Below are 20,932 nucleotides of genomic sequence, written 5' to 3' on the forward strand. Positions count from 1 at the left end.
TGATTGATATAATTGTATTTATTATTATACACATCGACACTCTCTGCCGGTTATGAATTCACGAAAGGATTTTGCTCTCGATACACTGAGAGTAATTTTTAGTTCCGGTTACCGCTCAGTCCTTGACTATTTTCATTTTTTACCACGATCGACAAAATACAGTTCTAGGTAAAAAATGAAAATTAGTTTTCTGGCTGTTACCGGAAAGTCTACGAATTCACAGTCACGAGATCAAGAACGATCCGTCTCGTTGCCCGGCCAAGACTGTTCTTCGCTATCAGCTTACAGCGATCGCTACCCGTCTTGTTTATCAACAACCCCGTCCCGAATCCAGCGTGACTGTGACTACGTTTGATGTTCATCCCATAACACGAAACGCCATACATAGCCCGGTTAATAATAAATCATCTCTCAGCGGTTAACTTAAACTCGTTCATTAACGATAACAAAACTAACGCAAAAAAATGTACAACTATAATCCGATATTTATGCATTATTCGGTTCACAAACGTGAAAATCCATCACCCCCCATAAGCCTGTACTCTTGGAGCAGACTGTACGGACTGAACCCCTTCAACGTTAATTTTTATTTGTTTGGTTCGACTCAATTACTTTCACGATTAACCTAGTTCTTGACCTTTATTATTAATTACTTTCATAGTACAAAGATTTTATGCGAAAACGTTTAAACTTTAATTAAAAAGAAAAAAATATCTCGCTAGCTTCATCACGAGATACAAAGATTTGTTCCAAGCTTTGACAACGCATTTCAATTAACGCCGATATTCCGTGACATTGCAGGTACACACCTTGAATAAAAAGTCATATAAGATGTTCGATTTCGTTAGTCAATCGGCACGGACTTATGCCCTAATTTTCGAGAGTATCCAGGGTACGTAATGAGCTACTTTAGTGTAGACCTCCGGCGAGTCATTGCCGATGCAATTAGTCCGACCGAATAAAACTATGCCCGAAACGGTCCATCGCGTCTCTCCGTCGTTGGTCTTCTCCAAATTCATCAAAGGAGCGCCTCCGTGACCCATGCAAAAATTATCCGCCGATGCACCGCCAGCGCAGAATTGACCTTCTCTAACGATTGGAAAGAGGCTTAAGCATCGCTCAAAGTCAACCGTTGGAAGCTTGAATTTCAGCTTCTCAGGGTTGAGATTTTCCTTGGAATCCTTCGTCCGGCCCCAGCCAACCACGTAGAACTCGCCCTCATCAGCAGTCGCCGATTTCGACGGAAGACAGACAGGCTGAATGTATTTGGTAAATGTCACGTCCTGCGACAGTCTCAGAAGCGCAATGTCGGCCCATTGTTCCGGTAAGTTTGGCGAATAGTCCTCGTGGACTGTCACCTCCTCGATATTGATCCTCGTTGGGTCATCCGAGCACGACTCACTGCCGTTCATGGTCTGCACGCAGTCCTTCTTCTTGACCAAATCGTACTCGCCAAGACGAACGGTCATCTGGTTCCGAGTTGTTGACGAAGGCGCCTCGGTTCTCCTAGCGCAATAACCGGCGGTCATCACGTAACGTTTGCTGATCAACACTCCGTTGCACGTTATCATCACCTGGCCGTTGGCTGAAAGCATCGAAAATAGTCAAGGACTGAGCGGTAATCGGAAATAAAAATTACTCTCAGTACAGAAAAATACTTAGAGACCAGGTACCACCACCAAGGTGTTATTTGGCTGTTATAAGGTCCGTACACGTCGATTATTCCCATTTACTTGCCACTACTACCAATGCAGGACATGATATTAGAAGGAAGGGATCGGATTTAAGGGTGAGACATACGATTCAAATGGTATAGTTGGTTTGTTGATGATGATCGAGTGATTCGATTATGACAGTGGTGAGTGTAAAGGAGTTGGCTCGAGGAGAGTGATTGGATTGGGATGGAAAGACATAATTCCGGTAGAAGAATCGCTAGTTGCAGTCAAGAGATTAAACTGTTGACTCGGTGAAGATGAGAGGAGAGGATAAAGGGACTATAAGACTGCGGGAACTATTGAATGATTTCTGTAAGAGGATTTTGAGACACTTGAAAAACGTTCGATGAAGACATGCGAGGATCTTGGATATCGTTAGTTCGTTGAGGTCACTTACGTTCTATAAACTCCACCAAGACTAGCCATGGAAACTCGGATAATTCAGTCTTGGATCCATCGCGTAACGGTTGGCCTAAATTTCTACCGCAATCAGGCGAAAGAAGTTCAGTTGACGAATGATCTTCGGTAGTGACATTTCGTGAGCTGCCTGTAACAGGAGGGAGAGTCGATATGTAGTATGGTAAATCGTGGATATTAAATTCGAAGTCCGCACAAGTATAACGTTACGTGATAGTAGATATTATGTCTATGAGCAAGAAAGGACCCCACAGAATCCTTATAGAAATTGGCTGGATTTTCAGTATGTTATAGAACGTATACTCCCGATGATAAGCTCTCATGGAAGCAAGTCCCGAAAATCAGTAGTTTCCGATATACGGGCTTCCGAAGAAAGGTGTACAGATTTTTCGACATCTATGGATTTCCTGATTTTCACGAACGATGAAACTTCAAGGGGACTTGAAATCAAGCAAATCGCTCGAAAAACTTTACGGTTGATTCTCAAGGACAGGCAGGAAGCTGTGATTGATTCCATCCGCGAACTCGCTGGTTTACCGGAAGGAGCTGGGACGTCAGATTTCGCGTGAAGAACGAGACTCTTCGACTAATGCAATAATCGAGTTGTCCCGTTTTTCACGCCTGCGCGGAGTCTCTGCGAATCGGCTGTGCAGTTTTTGAATGACAGATTTGATTTCAAGTCCCCCTTGAAGCTTTATAATTCGTAAAAATCGCGCAATCCAGAGATATCAAAAAATCCATCCACCCCCCTTCCGAAGCCTGTATCCCGAAAACTACTGATTTTTTGGACTTGTGTCCACGAGAACTTTTCATCGGGAGGATACGTACCATGACATACCGAAGGTCCAGGCAATTCGACTTGGAGCTAATTTCCATGAGGATTCTGCGGGGTCCTTTGATCGAGTGTTTCCGAGATGAGTACCGAAAAACTTGATCACATTGGCATTATGCATGGCGTTGTGAGTAATTAATTTTAGCGTTACAACTGCGACACTTACATGTGTAAAATATTATACTCACGCGATTGGACTGCCGAAAATACCTGCAACAAGAGTATAAATGCGGGTATGAACACAGCGCCATTGTTCGAACACTGCATGGTAAAGTTGACAGAAATTCTATGCAACTAGAGAAAAGCTCGATGATTATTACAGTTTAATTTCAGTGACCAGCCACAAGCAACGGCTTTATCGAAGTTGTGAGGGCTTGTACTCGGAGCAAGCTTTTATACGCAGATAATCGCTACGACGCGTAGTTAAAGAACCTGTTTCTTACGAAGGTCATCGACCATTCAAACAACAAGTGGCACGATGCATTCAACATCCATCGTATTTCGAATACACGAGGTAAGCTTAGTACCAGTTATTGAAACGTTTAGCCCCAATAATTGACCCTTTTATTTTCCAAAATCATGAATAGGCGAGACAAATTGTTAATTTCTCGATGACTAGAACCAATTGATACTACAAATTTATTTTTCGATGATTTTAGAACCAAGGAACAACCAGATGCAACCAAGAAAGGTCAATAATTGGAACAGGGTAAATAACTGGTACACTTACCCCAAATTTAAGGATCGTTACATCATCGATCATACATTTATTCCTCCGACATGCGTTGAAAGATCACCATGTTTTTCTTTTTTTTCTCTCAAGTATTTTAAAGTATTTTCAATCGAGTATCGAGTATTTTATAAGTACGCCATAAAACAGTTAGTAGGTAACGGCTATAAAACAAATTTTCATTTTCTACCTGGAACTATATTTGAAAATAATTAATGACTGAGCGGTAAACGGAACTAAAAATTTCCCTTAGTGTGAATTCGGTGGTTTGTTCCAAGTGTATAAAATGATCAGATGAAATAATTCTACGTTTCATACGATTAACCGAGCGAAACAGAATGTTTTTTAAAATTTTTTTCTTTTTTAAATCCACTTTGAATCCACGGACAAGTTTAAGCAATCGGGAAAAGCGATAAATTTTGAAGTTGAATTCCTGGTAGACCTTGATTTCTCAACAGAAATAACGTTCAAAAACTGGAATAAACATAAACGGTATAACGGAGAAACGAAACACTAGTCGACTAATTATGTATATCAATTTTATTTAAACAATATTTTTTTATTTTATTTACTTTTTTTTTTTTTCATTATTGTTATTATTATTTTTAAATTTATTTTTATAATACAATAAGTTCATCATTCATACGGTACGGTAATTATACACACGCTCGACATTCGTTCCTTACGCTTCGTCTAATATTATACCACAAAAATACGGCCATGATTCCAAAATATCGTTTTCACGAGAAATGCCATTTTTCCAGTCTTAAAATGGTTGAGCTATTATATGTTATGTCTTATGTACTTTTCAATCCCGCTGCTTTCCTTGAATCCGTTTGGTTTCATTTTCTTTACCTGGTATCAAATAATTTTTTCCTTTCTCTCTCTCTCTCTCTCTCTCTCTCGCTCGCTCTCTTTTCTGTTTAAAACCAGTCGCATATCAAGCAGGTTTAGCGAATCGACGTTCGCTGCCTCTTATACTCAGCTTTGTTAAAAACGCGTTTATGGTATACAGACTAGATAAAACTGAATATACAATTTGAAAATTCAATGTTCACTCGACGGTGAATTTAATCAAATATTTTGTTTTTTTTTTTGTTTCTACTTTCTTTCATTCTTTCTTTCTTTTCTTTTTTTATTCATGTCTTTTTTTCGCTTCGATCGCATTCTCATGGATTCACAAGCTTGCCAGACTCGTCGCCTCGTACACGTCACACAATATTATGTCCATCGGTATCGATAGCGTCTTAACCAGCTTTCCTGCCTTTTAGCAATAATTTTTCACATCGTTTTATCGATAAACTTTCTGATAGATAAGAATATCGCGACCGTTGCAGTAAATTTTTATAATTTCATATAACAGACGAAAAAGTACATAAGTGGGCATGAAACTCAACTCAAATGATCGTTTACACTGATTATCTTTTCGATTTTGATTACACACGAAAGAAAAAGTTGACAAAATAAGAAGAAAAAACAAAACAAAAAAAAAAAAAACAAAGTACAAAGCAAACAGGATTAAAGTAAGCCGTGATATTTCGATTAAAAAAGGCATTTCTTTAAATTCGAGTTCTTCGTTTCTTCATTGATTTTACCGTCAAGTTCCAATATCATGAAAAGAAAAATCATAATCTCGGATATCCTGGTATGTTTGATTCTTCGGAAAAAAAATCTCGAACTGCTTTTGAACTCTGACTATGATTTGGAGAAAAAAAAAAAAAAAAACATGTCACGACTTTGTGGAATATTATAATATAATTTTGAAAATACCTCTATTTCGAAAAATCTACAACATGCTTTTTTCCTCCTTTTTCTTTTTCCGTATCCGAAAGCGAAACATTTTAAAAGGGCTGATTGAGTTGAGCGGAAATAGCCCATTTAAATGAAAATGATTTTCCTCGGTTTCTAGGCGAAACGTTTAATTGGATAAATATTTTTAGAAATAATTCAGTTATGGCTATCAAAAGTCAAAGTTCGTCTCTCTGACACTCTGCGATGAATTTATTTTCATTTTTGATATAGTTTTTCTCTATACACGATTATCAGTTACGTTAGTAGAAAAAAAAACCAAAAAAAAAAAAAAGAACTAATCCACCATAAATCGCTATTGTTATTATTATTTTCATTCACGCATTGACGTTTCCGGCTAGCAAATGATAACGAACACTGTTCGTAGCCAGAACTGTAAAAATCCGTTCTCCAAATCGACTGAATACTTTTGAAATACTTTTGAAAAACGAATTAAAGTTTGCGTTTTTCTTTTTCTTTTTTTTTTTTTTTTTGGAATTGGGATTCTTCAGCCAACCGGGAAAATTTTTAAGTTGTTCCCTTGGATATTTTACGCAATTAGTTGTACTTTTTTTTCTTTTTTTTTTAAATCCCTCCCTCTCAAGCCCGTACAATTCAATCCGACAAATTATAAAACGTGTACGGAGGTTTAAGGCAAAAAAAAAAAAATAAATAAAAATACGCCGAGATATTTCGCGTCGAAAGCTGCTGCGTTATTAAAATTGTCACAGCGCGACAGATCCCGTCCGTATAAATTTTTATATCTTCATCATATATGTGGTAATTTTTTAATTTTTTAATTTTACTTCACGAAGAAACTCGATCAGATAAGCACCCAAAGAAATTATTGAACTCGAAGATGTAAAAAAAAAAAAACAAAAAGAAAAAACTGTTCATTCATTCAAATTTAAGAGTTATTAGAAAAAATTTCATTACGATATTAACAATAGTAATAATATTAAACGTAATAACATTAATATTAATAATAATAATAATAATAATAATAATAATAATACACGCTGTACTGACAATACAATTTAATATCCTATTAGCAGACTCTTTCTTTTTATCGTATAATGTCAGATTTACCATTCGTTACATACTTCGTATCACTTAACTGTTAATATTTTATCAAACTTTATGTTTACGTTCGGATAAAAATAAATATTTCGATTATTACATACGTGACGTTTTTATCCTAAAAAAGTATTCGGCAGCTATTACTGCACATTTCCATTTTCTCTTCTCCATTTTTTAACTCTATTAATTCATGTTTTTTTCGTTCTTAGTTTAAAGTTAATATTTTTATTCTTCGTTTTCTCAATTCATTCATTCTTTGCTCGGTTGCTTGTTTTTTTATTCATTTGTTTTTTTTTTTCGAAATATCTTGTGTATATATTCTGTACGCTTAAGTTTAAAACTGAGTGGATTTCATTTTAAAAATTGTTATCAACATATTTATACTTGTTTTCTTTTTTTCTTTTTCCTTCTTTCTGTTTAATTTTTTTTTTTTTTTTTATCTTCGTATCATCTATTCTTTTATAGATCTAAGAATCGGGTTAATAGAAAGACCGGGGCTCGTGTCCCTAGTCAATTAATTGTTGAATCATCCTTTTGAAAATTTTCTGGACGTATTCACAGGACTAAACTGACTGTACTTTCGGGTTTTGTTGAAATGAAGAAAAAAAAAATAAAAAAAAATTTTTTTCCTCTCTTCCTTACGTTCAATTTTTCACCCTACAAGAAGAAAAAAGTCAAAAAACAAAAAAAAACAAAAAAAATAAAATAATAAAATAAAATTCAAAGCGAACAAAAAAGTAACACGAGTATAAAAATCCTGATCTTTGAATCAAATGCCTTCTTTCGGAATGACACTTGGTTTGTGGTATAATACGTGGGGGTAAAAAATAATTATTCAAATTTGAAAAACGAAGGAAGATATTGGGATTACTTGTTCCGATAGCGGCTAAAAAGTTTTTAATATCACGAGTGAAATTACGAACGAACGAATGAGTGAGAGCACATATTCAATAAATAGAAATCGACTTGATTCGTAAAAAATCATGAAATGGACATTTCGCATCGCGAGCGAAAATCGAACTGCTCCAGCGATTCGACATCGCCTTGACGGTACAAATGTGAATTTTTTTGAAGGGCAATTATTGACTGACGGTAGAACAAGATATTGTAGATATCTAATTAAAACTAACGATACGTGGTTAAATAGTTCAAGTATATCGCCTTTGCAAAAGTCTGAACGAAAGAAAAAGAACACAAAATTTTATTCCGACTCCGGATGAAAGATGAAAGAAAAAAGAAACGAAAGTCCGGAATTCTGGAATTATTTAGGTGAAAAGTTTTCGTCAGAACGACGGAGAACTAAAGTATGGATTATTAAAATATAAAGCATACGAATAGTTTACGCTAATTCATAATGAGTGATTAAAAATTTCCAATATACAAATACGTTATTGAATTAATGTAATTGCTATACGCGTGTATGTATGTATGTATATATGCATGTACGGATGTTTGTCTCTATAATTAAGGTAATCTAATATCATGTGATGCAGGGAAGTGTCATGTCTACGTCTTAAAATATTGTCACAAGAGACGATGCAGCGCGTATTATAAATTACATAATATACTATTTCTCTGCCGTTTATACTTCGCTATCGTATCTTGTGGTTCTAGCTTTCTGGACTTGCGTAAATCAATATTTATCTCGAGATTATCGTTTCCTTATTGCAACGCCCTCAAGTCCCATAGTTTAGAATTGCAACGCTGTCGAAAACAACAAAAATATCTGTTCAAAAGTTTTGGCAAATTTTCAATCTCTCCTAGACACAATTAATCGCCGTTCCTCGTTTTCAAATGTCGAGAGAAATCATCAAGGATCCTCTCATCGATTAGGCTAAATCTTGAGATTCGACGGTTCAGTTCATTCTCCAATCCGATACAGCTGCTCTTAAATAATCTATATACATTAATTGGAGGATATCTTTGGGAATCCGGCGCTTACTTTTCTCGTGTTTTCTTTCTTTTCAATTTTTCCTGACTCACGTTTCCCTTCCCTCAACTTTTTCCATACGCTAACGTGAAAATTGTCTTTTTACTATGAACACACAACGCAAATTTTGCGTCTCACCTTTGCCGGTACGCAACTTTCTCCTTGAAGATACGTTGCTGAGATTAATATATAGTTAAAACCAAGCGGTTTATTCCCAACGGAAGATTTGATTTGAAGGAAAAAAAGAAACTATTTTCACCGTCTGCCAGACGATTAATAATCATCGTACGAGCAAGGGTGTATAGATTTATTTAAGGCTTGCGACAGCTTGACGGCATCATTTTACGATTCACTTCACCTCAGTCCCCTGCGCTAGTTTTCCTTTCGGGACATCTGATTATTAATTCAGTTTAGAGAGTAATTAATTTTTCAATTGCATCCCCCCTTCTTCTCGTTCATCTTTTTCAGAAGCATCTTTTTCTCGTCAAGTCTCCGATGAGAAATTGACTCTGCGTAAGCCAATCGCAGCGCATTTGAAATCTGAGTCTCGTTCAGTGATCGCCGTTAATTCAGTTCTGCGCAAATCAATTAACGACGGAATGTCTACGACGGGTTTAGATTTTCAAACCGAAGACTGAAACGGTCTACGATTCAGCGGAAGCATTTCTTTACGGGTCTCTGAAAACTAAAGCTAGCCACAAACCGCACGGCGTTCCATCATAGGTTGAGAAAATATCTATACCATCTTAACAATTAGAAGAAATAATCTCACTTGGCAAGTCGTCGAAACGAGCGCGATATGATACGTTTGAAAGATTTATACGTTTTACTGTTCAAGGTACGCCTGTTGTTTCGACACCAGAAGCGATAAGGCGCCACAACATATCGCGGATCATCGATGACACAATCTCAGACGCAGGATACAGCGAAGAATCTACAACTTCGCACAACCTCAGAGAACCGCGAAGAAGAACTTACTTCTTGGACGAAAGACGAAATTTAGTCGTCGATACGACGAGACGATTCGACAGTTACCTCGATTCTGACCGAAACCCGGATCAGGCTGAGATACGAACGTTGAGAACCTCGTTTCGACACGGAGCTATCGCTATATGCACGTCGAATCCGGATGCTGACTAGCGCTTTTTCGGGATTTCTTCGGTTCTTTTGTCGTCACCTCTTGCGATGGTCTTCTCGGACTCCCCAAAGTTACAAGAGCGGACGCCACTGCGAGTCCTGCGCTTTGGCCAGCCGGCGTATAGGCTTCGCCACCTGTGGGCAGTCGCACTAGGAGAGACAGAACGGCAGCCCTGTTTCCGCAGCACGGTTCCAGAGCGATGGGACTCGGAGCGCCCTGAAAAATCAGGAATCGACTATTGTTCCAACGATTTTTTGGAAATCAAATCGAGTCAAGTATGGCTTAACGACGTTTGAGGATGTATCGAACATGTCGTCCAGTCGAAGAGCTGTAAAGATTGAAATATCACGTAACAAAGGTTTGAAAGTGCAACTGAACTTAATGGAGTTGAATTTAGTTGAAAGCAATATTTCCTTGACACAGAAAAACAGTAATGAAACTATAAATTTCAGCTACGATTGTACAATTATCGATGAATTTGAAGAGATCCCATTATCGAATCGTTTCTACAATGAAAAAATCGCAGCTTTTAAATAATTTTAATGAATTCTCTGCAAATCTAAAAAACCAGATTTTTGATAACGGTATTTTTCATTCACGCATTGGTTTACTGTTCACAACTCACGACGATTTCACTAATCGTGCTTTTTTGATCACCTGAAAAGCTAAACGGAAAATATGACGTTAATGATTTATAGAGAATTTATTTACTATCAAAATTAGTCCAGTTCGCTAAAATCGTTGAAAAGTTTCAATTATTTCATTGTAGAAATAATTTAGTACTGGGATCTCTTGAAAGTAATCGATAATTATGCGATTGCGGCTGAAATTTATAGTTTTTTGTATTTTTTTAAATTTCCCTTTTAAAGGAATATTGTGTCAACTAAATTCCACTGAGTGAACTTCATTCGCACTTTCAAACTTACATGATACTTCTGTCTTTCGTCCTTCCAAAAAAATGGGTAAAATATAAGAATTCACATCACGACATTCGATTATTCAATTTATTCCATTGGAGTTTGTTTTGTTTAAAATTATGTTCATCAATATTTGTTCTGTACTTTCTGAGCTGTCTAATCGTATGTTAAAACTCGTTGATTAGAAAATATCAATTGAAAATACATTTCACGTAAATGAAAATTCACTTCACGCCTCAAAGCGCAAGTAAGAATCTTATGATCGGCAGCAATTTATTAAAAACCACATTCTACTATTATTTTTTCTACTATCCAAAATTCTTAGAGATTTTACCTTTTTCTTCTTCCGAGTATTACTCATCTCAGTGTTGGGTATTCGCTCAGTTATGACCGGTTCGATATCTCGACGTTCAATCTCGACAAGGACTTGGCTGAAGGCTCTGCTCGCCATTTGCTCCATCTCGACGAGTAAACGCTGTCGTCTTCTGTACATGTCATATTTCTGCTTGATTTTCCAAAGTACAGCGGCGACGAGAAGTAATGCCATGAAACATCTGTAAGGGGACATGTATTCTCTAGTTTACAAGTTAGTACTGCCTGAGGGTTAAATCAAAAGAAAAGATTCCCAACATCAACTACGTCGCCCAATAAATTCAAAGCCAAATCACACTGACGTGTACATGTTGTGACAATCAATTTCAACGTTGGTTTATTTAGCTTTTTTTTCTCGTCCTCGTCGACTTGACAAATATGGAAATTTCAAATATGTAATATTGTACTTTCTTCGCAAAGAAAAGTGAATGCTTCAGGATTGACCGTCCATAACATGAGACCACAAGATAATTGCGTATTTTATTTTCACAACAATTATATATAATTTGAAATTGGTTATTTTGTGAAATTTTTAATGTATCGACTTGCAAGCGTAAGAAGTATGCAAAAATACCTTGTTCGAATCTAATAGTTTACAGGTATATAAAACTTCATAAAACTGAGTGTATCGATAATATAGACTCGATTTGATCAACTTTTAAGCGGGAACAATAGTTTGTTATGAAAGGGATAAAATTTCATTCTTCATGCCACGTGTGATTATAATTTTAGTAATGTTTAATCCGATAATTGAACGGTTGAATTTGAATTTAAAATACTCACGTAGAAAATGTGATGAAAAACTGTTGAAGATTCAATTTAGAATATTGTGAAAATGAAATTTGAATCCACAGTGGTGGCTGAAAGTCGTAAACGTAGACGTAGAAGGTGGTCAGAGTATTGTTGTCCTCGCTTCCAAAATTGTATTCAGCCTTGCTGAATCTGTGTTTGTACGTCGTACAATTTGCTCCGGAGAGTAACGGTTTCTCAGGACTGTTGGCTTTCTGTATTGTGATATTCATTTTGGCAAGAACGGAACAGGTTATAGAAAAATCAGCATCCACATCCGACTTTGGCGGTGAATTTTTAAAATTTATAGCAGTGTAGTGACGATCCTCCTTCTTGCTCAGGTTGAACGTGAACTGATAATCGATCGTCAGATTGTCTGTGAACGATGTCGAAATTTTGTTAGAACATGAATCGAAACCCACCAAAAATTAACAACGAATCAATTATAACTGTGGAGTTTTTATTCGGTCGATTGTTCTCAAGATAGTGATAATTCTGTATAAATTAAATTTTCATTGTCGCAGAAGAAGAGCTTGATTATTTTCAACTCACAAAAACAGGATCCTTTGTTCGTAGGGTCGCCGTAATATCTACCATTGACGTCACACCTTTCGCAATGATCACCCGTGATGCCTTTTGTTGTGCAAAAACACTTTCCGGAGTCACTGATGCATTGAGTGCCTTGATCGTTGCAGGCGCAGGCTGTAAAACAAAACTTTAGACTCTTACGCTGCGCTAAACTTTGGATTTTATGTAATCGTTTATCCACTATAGCGGCAGGAATGAGCTTACGTTGGCAAGTGCCACCGTTTAACGGACTGCCGAAGTATCCTGGAACACACTTGTCGCAGTGAGGTCCGTGCGTCAAGTTCGCACATGGCTGGATGCACACGCTACTGTTTGGAAGACACGTACTGTGCCCGTTGCACTGACAACCTGTAAGAAGAATCGAACTAAAATTTGTCATTTTAGAATGCACGCTTGACACGAGATTAAAGTCTGTAGAGTTGAGGCAGCGTTTCGTTTTTCGTAAAAATTGTTATCCAACAGTCTTTAAAAATTTCTCTGTAATGCAGTAACTTTTGGTAAATCGATACATGTTTACTGATGTTGTGTAAACTGGGTTACTTCAAAGTTATTCCGAGGTTGAAAAATGGTAATATTTTGTAACTGTTTTGCTACGTTAACTACGTTACTACCTTCAATCTGATCAACTCATGGGAGTTGAATCGTCGCAAGGTAGATACAGATCATCTCTTTTTCTCACAATAAGGGTAAGTTACCGAAAACAACTGCATTGGTTGAAACGCAAAAGAAAAACTGCCCAAGACAAGCAGTGTTTAAAAGTGTGACGTCTAAAAAATTAGGTCAACTTTAGAAACTTATATCTCAAAAACAAATGATTGAATTTTATCGAGGTTCGTTGCATTCCAAAGTACCTAGATCAAATTTTATTTATTTATTGGTTTGATTAAAATCAATAAATATGAAGCATAACGTTATTGACAATAACGTAAACATGTGTAACATATTTTGCAGTATTCGCGAGATTTCAAAATCGGCTGAACCGATTTACTTGAAACTTGGAGTCAATATTCTTGGATAGTTTATCTTCATTCCAGCGATATAAAAAAATTTTACTCACATTTTTAACGCAACGTCGACCGTATGAAGATGGAATTCGATTTGTCGCAAAAAATGCACGAGTTTTCAATTTAATTATCAATAAAATAAACGATAACTTCAAAAATAGGTTCGTAGTAAAGAGGAAAAACTATTCAAGAACACTATATCCAAATTTTAAATAAATCGATTGAACCTTTTTCGAAATATCTTGTACACTGCAAAACATGTCATCGAGACAAATGGTTATCGTCATTGTGAAACAATGGTTCCTACCAATTGATTGTAAATGACGATGAAAAAAAAAAAATTTATAAATCGTTTGCTAGATACAAATTTCTAAAATCCATCAATTTTTACATTGCAAAAATATAAAAAAAAAAAAAAGAAGAAAAAAAAATACATGCGGCAGCTCATCCTCAACCCCACGATGTCTCATATGCTTACTTGGACACTTGGTGAAGTACCAATCGTCAGAGGGACACGCGTTAGTCCCCTTTAGGGTGGGCCCTCTGGCCCCACCTTCTAGACACTGTCCCTTCCCGGTCCCAGAGCCATCGTCGCACCACCCGCATCCCGGATCAGACCTGCATCCTGTGCAGGATGAATAAAAGCTGCACCACTCCCTTCCGGTCTCAGTGGACCGACACCTGTTGTCACTAGTAGTCCATTCGCGACATTGTCCGTAAGGAAAACTGGCCGGATAAGCATTTTTGTCGACACACTTTCCCTCGTTCTGACACCAAATACATTCAAACTCCGTGCAGTTTTTACACGACGTAAACTCGTTGCATGATATCGGACAAGTGTCCATAGTCAGAGGTTGAACCTGGTTTTGAACCGTCGTGTTGTTGCCAACGACGGTATTCTTCGACTGCGGTTTACACCTGTCATAGGACCAAACGCACCTTGGATTATTCGAGCAAGCTGGACACGTGTGAAGCTGAAGACACTCCGCCTCGGAGTGAAAATCGCACTGCTCCAAGTGCTTGATCGGCTTCATCATCGCCGAGTTTCCGTTCTCCCAGCATGTCTCATGGGCGCAGCTTTTACCGCACCAAACACAGCTGTAGGACGTTTGAACGCAAGCTGCGCAGTCAGATTGGACCTTGCAGAGTTCCTTATGTGAGGACATACCGCGAGGTGGTGATCCGTCGACGCACCTCATGTAGGTACCATCGTGGGCCTCGTCGTCCTCGAGCACGTGTCTTTGGATCTTAGATATCGGTTCGCAACGTCCCTCGCGTTTGTCCCAAACGCACTTAACGCCAATGGTTGAATTGACGCACTGTTTCTGTATAGTAAGGTGGTCACAGCTACCGGGTCTGAACCTTATCATATCGGACAACATCTGTCCGTCGAAACCCCCGTAAATGTACATCGCTGAGTCGAATTTAACAGCGCTGTGTCCGAACCTTGGAAGGTCAGTGAGCTCGGATGGCATCGGATACTGGTGCCAAGAGTCGCAGGTGACGTCGTAGGCAATCGTGTCCGACGAGTAGCACCGAGCACCGTGGGAATGGACGGTGTCGTTGTGGGTGTTTCCACCGAATACGAGCATCAGACCGCCGGATACGAAGACACCGGAGTGAAAGAAACGCGCCGACGGTGCCGAGGTGAGCAGTCTCCACTCCCTAGTGTTCGGGTGATAGGAGTACAGTATGCTAGTCAGGACCTGGGTGCTTTGGGACTCGGATACGTAGCCACCGTAGACGTAGATCAACTCGGTGAAGGGATCCAGTGACGCACTGTGACCGTATCCACCCTTAACCGGGTATCCGGAGGTCTCGACCATCTGCCATTCCCGGACACCGAAGTAGTACTCCTGGACGGTGTTGAGGTACCCGAACTGCGGCGAGTGTCCGAAGATCACTACCATTTTCTCCTTCTTACCGTGAGTCTGGACCAGAGTGGCCGTGTGACCAGCGACCTTTAGAGGACCGCACATCGTTCGGTTGGAACAGTTGTTACGGACTGTGACGTTCTCCCATACCTGGGAGGACACGTCGAAGGCCCATATCTCGTTAGTGATCGTTGAGTTCTGGATCACTCCACCGTACATGTAGATCTTGTCGCCGTAGAGTACGCAGGAGTGCGCATAACGCGGCTCCGGATGCTTACCACCGTAATGCGGTGTCTCCCAAACGTTTCCAGTGAAATCGTAAACGTATATCATTTCACCCTTGTGATAACTCTCACCGCCCACTACGTACAAAGAGTCACGCCAGACTATCGAACAGTGACTCGCCGATCCCTCGATCGATGAATCTTTGTACGTTATCGCTTCCCAGACGCCCCGTTCGATCCGTTGGCTGCAGTCAACTCCTGAAAGAAGAGGAACGTTTCATAAGGTTCGAGTTGGTAAGGTTACTTTAAGGATGTACTGGCTGTACATTCTCAATCAAAACTGAGTCACGTCGACGATATTGAATAGTTTGTGATAAGACAAAAACCGAAGAGAAGAATCATCTCCAATAAAAACGATAAGAAAATTAAATTTTAATAATAATAATGCCCAAAAGTTGTCAAATAAATTGTTTAACAAATTTGTAGGGAATCATTTTTTTTTCCATTGTGAAACGTATTCGTTGATCTTTCTGTATACACATGAAATTTGTAAAGAACTTTCCTCAATATTTTGAAATTTCTGTTTTTCGCAGACCTTGAGGCGTAAAAAAGACGTCTATAAATAATGTCTCGTGACCTGTTTTTTGACGTCTAAGAATCGGCAACGACGTCTTTTGGGCATAAAGATGTATTTTTAACTCGAAGATATCGTTTTCGACGTGAAAAACGAGTCCACAAGACATCGTTTGGACTTGTTTTGAAGGCTTCAAATCTTGTGCTGTCCGGGAGAAAACTAATTGAATTTCGACACAATGCTGGGTCAAAAATAAGGAGACCCATCTATCGTCATTTCATATAATGAGCATTTTTTGCGAGTTAAAAGAAAAAAAAGACAAACTTTTTTCAAACGTATTTCGTCCAACGTAACCGAAATATTCAAGGATAAAAATGACTGCACAGGTTACAAATTTTTATTTCACAGTTAACGTTGCTCAGAATACAAGTGACCTGAGGAAATTCTCTCAAAAAAAAAACAAAAAAAATATCGTAAAACAAGTTCTCAATATATTTTTTAATTGTTATTTTTTTTTTCTGAAACCCTAAAACACGAGTCTTTTTATTTTAAGCCAAGAGTGCGTCGAATTTTGAAACCAAATTTTTTTATTGAAACTGGCTGGTCCTAATTTCTCGCGAACTTTCCTTGTGAGTATCGTACCATAAAAGTTTGCACCGATTATTCAACGTTGTAATCGTGATTGTCACGAAAAAGGTTTCAAGAATATGTTTTTTTTTTTCAACATTGACAAGCATCAGAGATTTCCCTCGACAATTGAATGGCCTACATAGCTCTGAAAACCTCGACAGCTTTGCTCGCTGATAACGTCCGTGAAAAATTCCAGTCACGCGTTAATATCGCAGACGCATAAACCGTTGCGATCAGTTTCTGCAAGAGACGAATCGTTCGACCGCGTTTTAATGGTTACAAAAACACTTTTCGATCTTTGGCCAAATTTTTTCCTCTTCCCCTTGCACGAATGATATCACGATCCGAGCGTGACAAGTACGAGGCAAAGAAATCAAAGAATATTTATAAAGACCGTAGATGGAACGTTTTATCCTATCGCAAGTTATTCGTGATCACGGTATTTTGTTTGATGCCCTCGCGAATAACTTTCCATCATAAATCTCATACTTTATTCATCGATGCTTGCGCTCCATGAGCGAGTCATTGGTCTGTATCAATATAATTGAAATAAAGTAACCGTGTAATGGCACAATTGGACTGATGTGTAATTATTACATGGTGTCCAGTAAAAAATCCTTAACAAATTCAAGGACATTTTCAGGTTATTCAAGTACATTTGAAATAGAATACTTCCAGGGCACAAGAAAAATTCAAGGATGATTTCCACAACTTTTGAGGGACAAGCAATATAAAGAACATTTTCAGTTTATTCAAGTACAATAAAAATAGAATGTTTTCAGGGCACAAGAAAAATTCAAGGATGATTTATATAATTTTTGAAGGACAAGCAATATAAAGGACATTTTCAGGTTATTCAAGTACAACAAAAATAGAATATTTTCAGGGCACGAGAAAAATTCAAGGACGATATCCACAACTTTTGAGGGACAAGCAATATAAAGGACATTTTCAGGTTATTCAAGTACAATAAAAATAGAATGTTTTCAGGGCACAAGAAAAATTCAAGAATGATTTCCACAACTTTTGAGGGACAAGCAATATTCAAGGACATTTTCAAGTTATTGAAGTACATTAAAAATAGAACATTTTCAGGGCACAAGAAAAATTCAAGGATAGTTTCCACAACTTTTGAGGGACAAGCAATATAAAGGACATTTTCAGGTTATTCAAGTACAATAAAAATAGAATGTTTTCAGGGCACAAGAAAAATTCAAGAATGATTTCCACAACTTTTGAGGGACAAGCAATATTCAAGGACATTTTCAAGTTATTGAAGTACATTAAAAATAGAACATTTTCAGGGCACAAGAAAAATTCAAGGATAGTTTCCACAACTTTTGAGGGACAAGCAATATAAAGGACATTTTCAGGTTATTCAAGTACATATAAAATAAAATATTTTCAGGGTACAAGAAAAATTCAAGGATGTTTCCACAACTTTTGGGGGACAAGCAATATTCAAGGATATTCCAGGACCGTTGGGCACCATGATTGGATCAAGATTAATGTCCGATACTGAATGTAATTTATATAATCAAGCCAAACTTGATAAATCACCACCTATAAGTTGCATTTGCAGGTAATTATATGTGATAAATTATTTAAAACTTAGATATCAGATCGTCGTAGATTAAAAAAGTCAAATTCTTCTTTCAATTCAATTTTGCTTAAACTGAATTACTCAAAATTTCTCCAAAAACCATATTTTTCATCACTCCAATATACCAATTTCCTACATATCAATAAATCGTACACTGGTAAGAACGACAATTAAAAAATTCCAGATTCTTCCAGATTTCCCAGACAGACCAGAAACCTCGACTCCTTCGATTTTTACTTTACTCGTGTTACTTCACAAGAAGTTTTCAGCTGAAGGCAAGTGTGAAAATCGAAACTCTTCTCATACGGACGATAACCAAGAGCGGTGATATTTACCTTTGAAACCGCTAACGCACTCGCAATGATGTTGTTCCCGATTGCACTCTCCTTGTCCGATACTGTAAGAACAGTTGTTCGGACAGACCTGAACATCGCAGGCCTCACCTGTCCACGTGGCGTCGCAAGTGCAAACACTCTCGATGCAAACGCCGTGTTCCGAGCAGTCGATGTGGGAATACCTGAAGACATTCAATGGATTGCTTTTTTTTTATTTGTGTATTCGTTTTCATATAATCAAATAAATAAATTTTAATTATAAACTGAGTGAAATTTTTATTTCCGGTTACCGCTCAGTCCTTAACTATTTTCATTTTTTACCACAATCGACAAAATATACTTCTGGATAGAAAAGGAAAATTAGTTTTCTAGCCGTTACCGGAAAGTCTAGTATCCGTTACTATTCTTTCTCGTTACGATCACTGTTGCTAGATTTTCTTGCAACTGTTGCGAAAATTTATCACTTGTAACGTTTGTGGTTGTCTTTTTTATTACACTGGTAAATAATCACCGGTCAGCAGAAATTTTGAGTCTCGTTTCTAGTTGTGAAAAATATTTCAATTATTTCACGTAACTGATAGAAGAAAAAAATTGTTTCATTAGATTAGGTTTGCTTTCGTAAAAACTAGAACGATATTTCAGATTTTGAGCAAAAATTAACTATTTTCTCGAACGTTTATTTTTAAATAAGAATTAAACAAACTTCGTTTTTCGGATTTAAATTGTTTTTGAATTGAAAAATTTAAATGCGACATTGAAGTTTGTTTAATTGTTATTTACAATAAATTTTTGAGAAAGTAGGTAATTTTTCTTAATATATGAAATATCGTTCTGGTTTTTATAAAAGCAAACTTTATCTGATGAAACAATGTTTTTTCTTTTATTAGTTACGCGAAAGAAATCAAAATTTCACATCTAGAACCAAGATTCAAGATTCGTGTTGACCGGTGTTATCTCTCGACGAGTCTATGAAGAGGAAAGGAATGGAAAAAAGAAAAAAATTAATAAAAATCCGCCAAGATGCGGCTGTTGAGTGGCCGTTAAACCTACAAACCCAAAAAACCTGTGGTCATTGACCTCTTTTTAACCAAACCTCTTCTTCAGCTGCTACTCGTCTATCTGTCATATATTTATAAACTTTAAAACCTCCCGCAATCAGCTGATAAACAAGCAGAAAAAATGACGGGTGTCACAAAATTTCTGTCCCGTTTTTTTTTTTTTTTGTTTCTTTTATCGTTAGCGTATAATACTACACAAGTGTATTGAATCCAAAAATAATTGCATTGAAAAATCGTGAAGGTTTGGAAAATTTAATGCAGGATGGGCACAAATATTTGGTGAAAAAAAAAATTCCCCATTTCCAGATTTTCCAGGACCAAAAATCTCTAGTTTTCCCTGACATTTTCCCACTTCTAGTAAGTTACTAAAACCTGAAAGTTACTAAGAAAAAAAAAAAAAAAAAAATATAACGCAGAAAAAAAAAGTCAGTTTAAGCTAATTTGTTTTCTTGACGATAAAAAAAAAAAGTAAAACTGTTACCTCAAAAAAATCATTTCCAATCCCCGGGGTTAGAAAATTAATATTTTCGGTTTAATCCATATGCAAATTAAAAATCCCCCGAGTGAATTCCAGGTTTCTCGTGACCCCTTTTAAACACCCTGACATTTCCAGGTTGTCTCAACTTTTACAGGTGTGTGGCCACCCTCTGATAGGCATACAAACTCCTCGATGTGCGGAAACGAGGGGCGAGCTTATATTGCTTCTCAAAGGTTGGATCATGGATTATGAAACGTAGTTGGGTTATGATACCCAGGTGTACGTAGGTATCTAATACCCGGGGACGATAAAACCCGATTATTCTGACCCAGGCTGCATATTTGATACAGTGTATAAGCCATGATGTATAAATTTAGTCACGTGGTGTGTGTATATACACACATATATATATATATTTGTATCTAATCGTTGAGAACACTTCGGTAGATTAACTGAGGACGATGATACAACCCAGTTATTTTATGACTCGTGGCCATAATTCACGACACCGTGACGTAAAAAAGCCACAGTGAGAGAAATTTTTAGTTCCGGTTACCGCTCGGTCTGCAACTATTTTCATTTTTTACCAAAATCGACAAAATATAGTTATAGGTAGAGAATAAAAATTAGTTTTCTAGCCGTTACCGGAAAGTCTATCATCCGTTGCTATTCTTTCTCATTACGATCACTGTTGCTAGATTTTCTTGCAACCGTTGCGAAAATTTAATGCTTGTGCAAGAATAAATTGACGTTAAAGCCTTGTTTGACTAAAAAAGTAGAGTAAACCTGAGAAACTGATTTTGCGTTGCAATTACCAAAAAAGGATCGACGATAGCGCAAAATGTTTACGCTTACC

The 20,932-nt window shown here is 37.3% G+C and overlaps 2 protein-coding genes and 1 long non-coding RNA gene across 7 annotated transcripts in view; 1 reads left to right on the forward strand and 2 right to left on the reverse strand.

The window, feature by feature from the left end:
* LOC107221770 (serine protease easter) lies at positions 1 to 3,742 on the reverse strand. Of its 3 annotated transcripts, XM_046745527.1 has the most exons (4): positions 3,695 to 3,742; positions 3,153 to 3,174; positions 2,113 to 2,262; positions 1 to 1,585 (listed from the first exon to the last, which is right to left on the reverse strand). In XM_046745527.1, exons 1-4 carry the CDS (start codon positions 3,725 to 3,727, stop codon positions 864 to 866), a joined length of 927 nt encoding a protein of 308 aa, XP_046601483.1. In that variant the 5' UTR covers positions 3,728 to 3,742; the 3' UTR covers positions 1 to 863. The 3 variants fall into 3 exon arrangements, with proteins under 3 accessions (XP_046601483.1, XP_046601482.1, XP_015516379.2); XM_046745526.1 differs by lacking the exon at positions 3,695 to 3,742 and having other exon boundaries at positions 3,131 to 3,353; XM_015660893.2 differs by lacking the exon at positions 3,695 to 3,742 and having other exon boundaries at positions 3,153 to 3,291.
* LOC124295465 lies at positions 3,353 to 9,465 on the forward strand. The gene is made up of 3 exons (XR_006905401.1): positions 3,353 to 3,478; positions 3,624 to 3,673; positions 9,331 to 9,465. It is a non-coding gene; the product is annotated as an uncharacterized LOC124295465 (long non-coding RNA).
* Positions 6,818 to 20,932, reverse strand: part of LOC107221768 (putative protein tag-53) — a 27,001-nt gene continuing 12,886 nt past the window's right edge. For 2 of the 3 annotated variants that reach the window (XM_046745518.1, XM_046745519.1), the window contains exons 3-9: positions 18,541 to 18,722; positions 13,779 to 15,656; positions 12,501 to 12,644; positions 12,261 to 12,410; positions 11,703 to 12,084; positions 10,882 to 11,122; positions 6,818 to 9,846 (exon numbers count right to left, since the gene is read on the reverse strand). In XM_046745518.1, coding sequence (XP_046601474.1) covers positions 9,601 to 9,846; positions 10,882 to 11,122; positions 11,703 to 12,084; positions 12,261 to 12,410; positions 12,501 to 12,644; positions 13,779 to 15,656; positions 18,541 to 18,722 — 3,223 coding nt within the window. In that variant the 3' untranslated portion in view covers positions 6,818 to 9,600. The remainder of the gene's footprint in view (positions 9,847 to 10,881; positions 11,123 to 11,702; positions 12,085 to 12,260; positions 12,411 to 12,500; positions 12,645 to 13,778; positions 15,657 to 18,540; positions 18,723 to 20,932) is intronic. The other variant, XM_015660889.2, reaches the window with a different exon arrangement.

The sequence above is a fragment of the Neodiprion lecontei genome, chromosome 7 (genome assembly GCF_021901455.1).
Source record: "Neodiprion lecontei isolate iyNeoLeco1 chromosome 7, iyNeoLeco1.1, whole genome shotgun sequence".
NCBI lineage: Eukaryota > Metazoa > Arthropoda > Insecta > Hymenoptera > Diprionidae > Neodiprion > Neodiprion lecontei.

What these genes read in the sequence shown, in the direction of transcription:
- LOC107221770 (XM_046745526.1), bottom strand. Translation starts at nt 3,215, where the DNA reads ATGGCGCTGTGTTCATACCCGCATTTATACTCTTGTTGCAGGTATTTT. An exon ending in GAGTATAATATTTTACACAT is followed by an intron (nt 2,263 to 3,130) that starts GTAAGTGTCGCA and finishes CTCCTGTTACAG; the next exon opens with GCAGCTCACGAAATGTCACT. An exon ending in CTTGGTGGAGTTTATAGAAC is followed by an intron (nt 1,586 to 2,112) that starts GTAAGTGACCTC and finishes CGATGCTTTCAG; the next exon opens with CCAACGGCCAGGTGATGATA.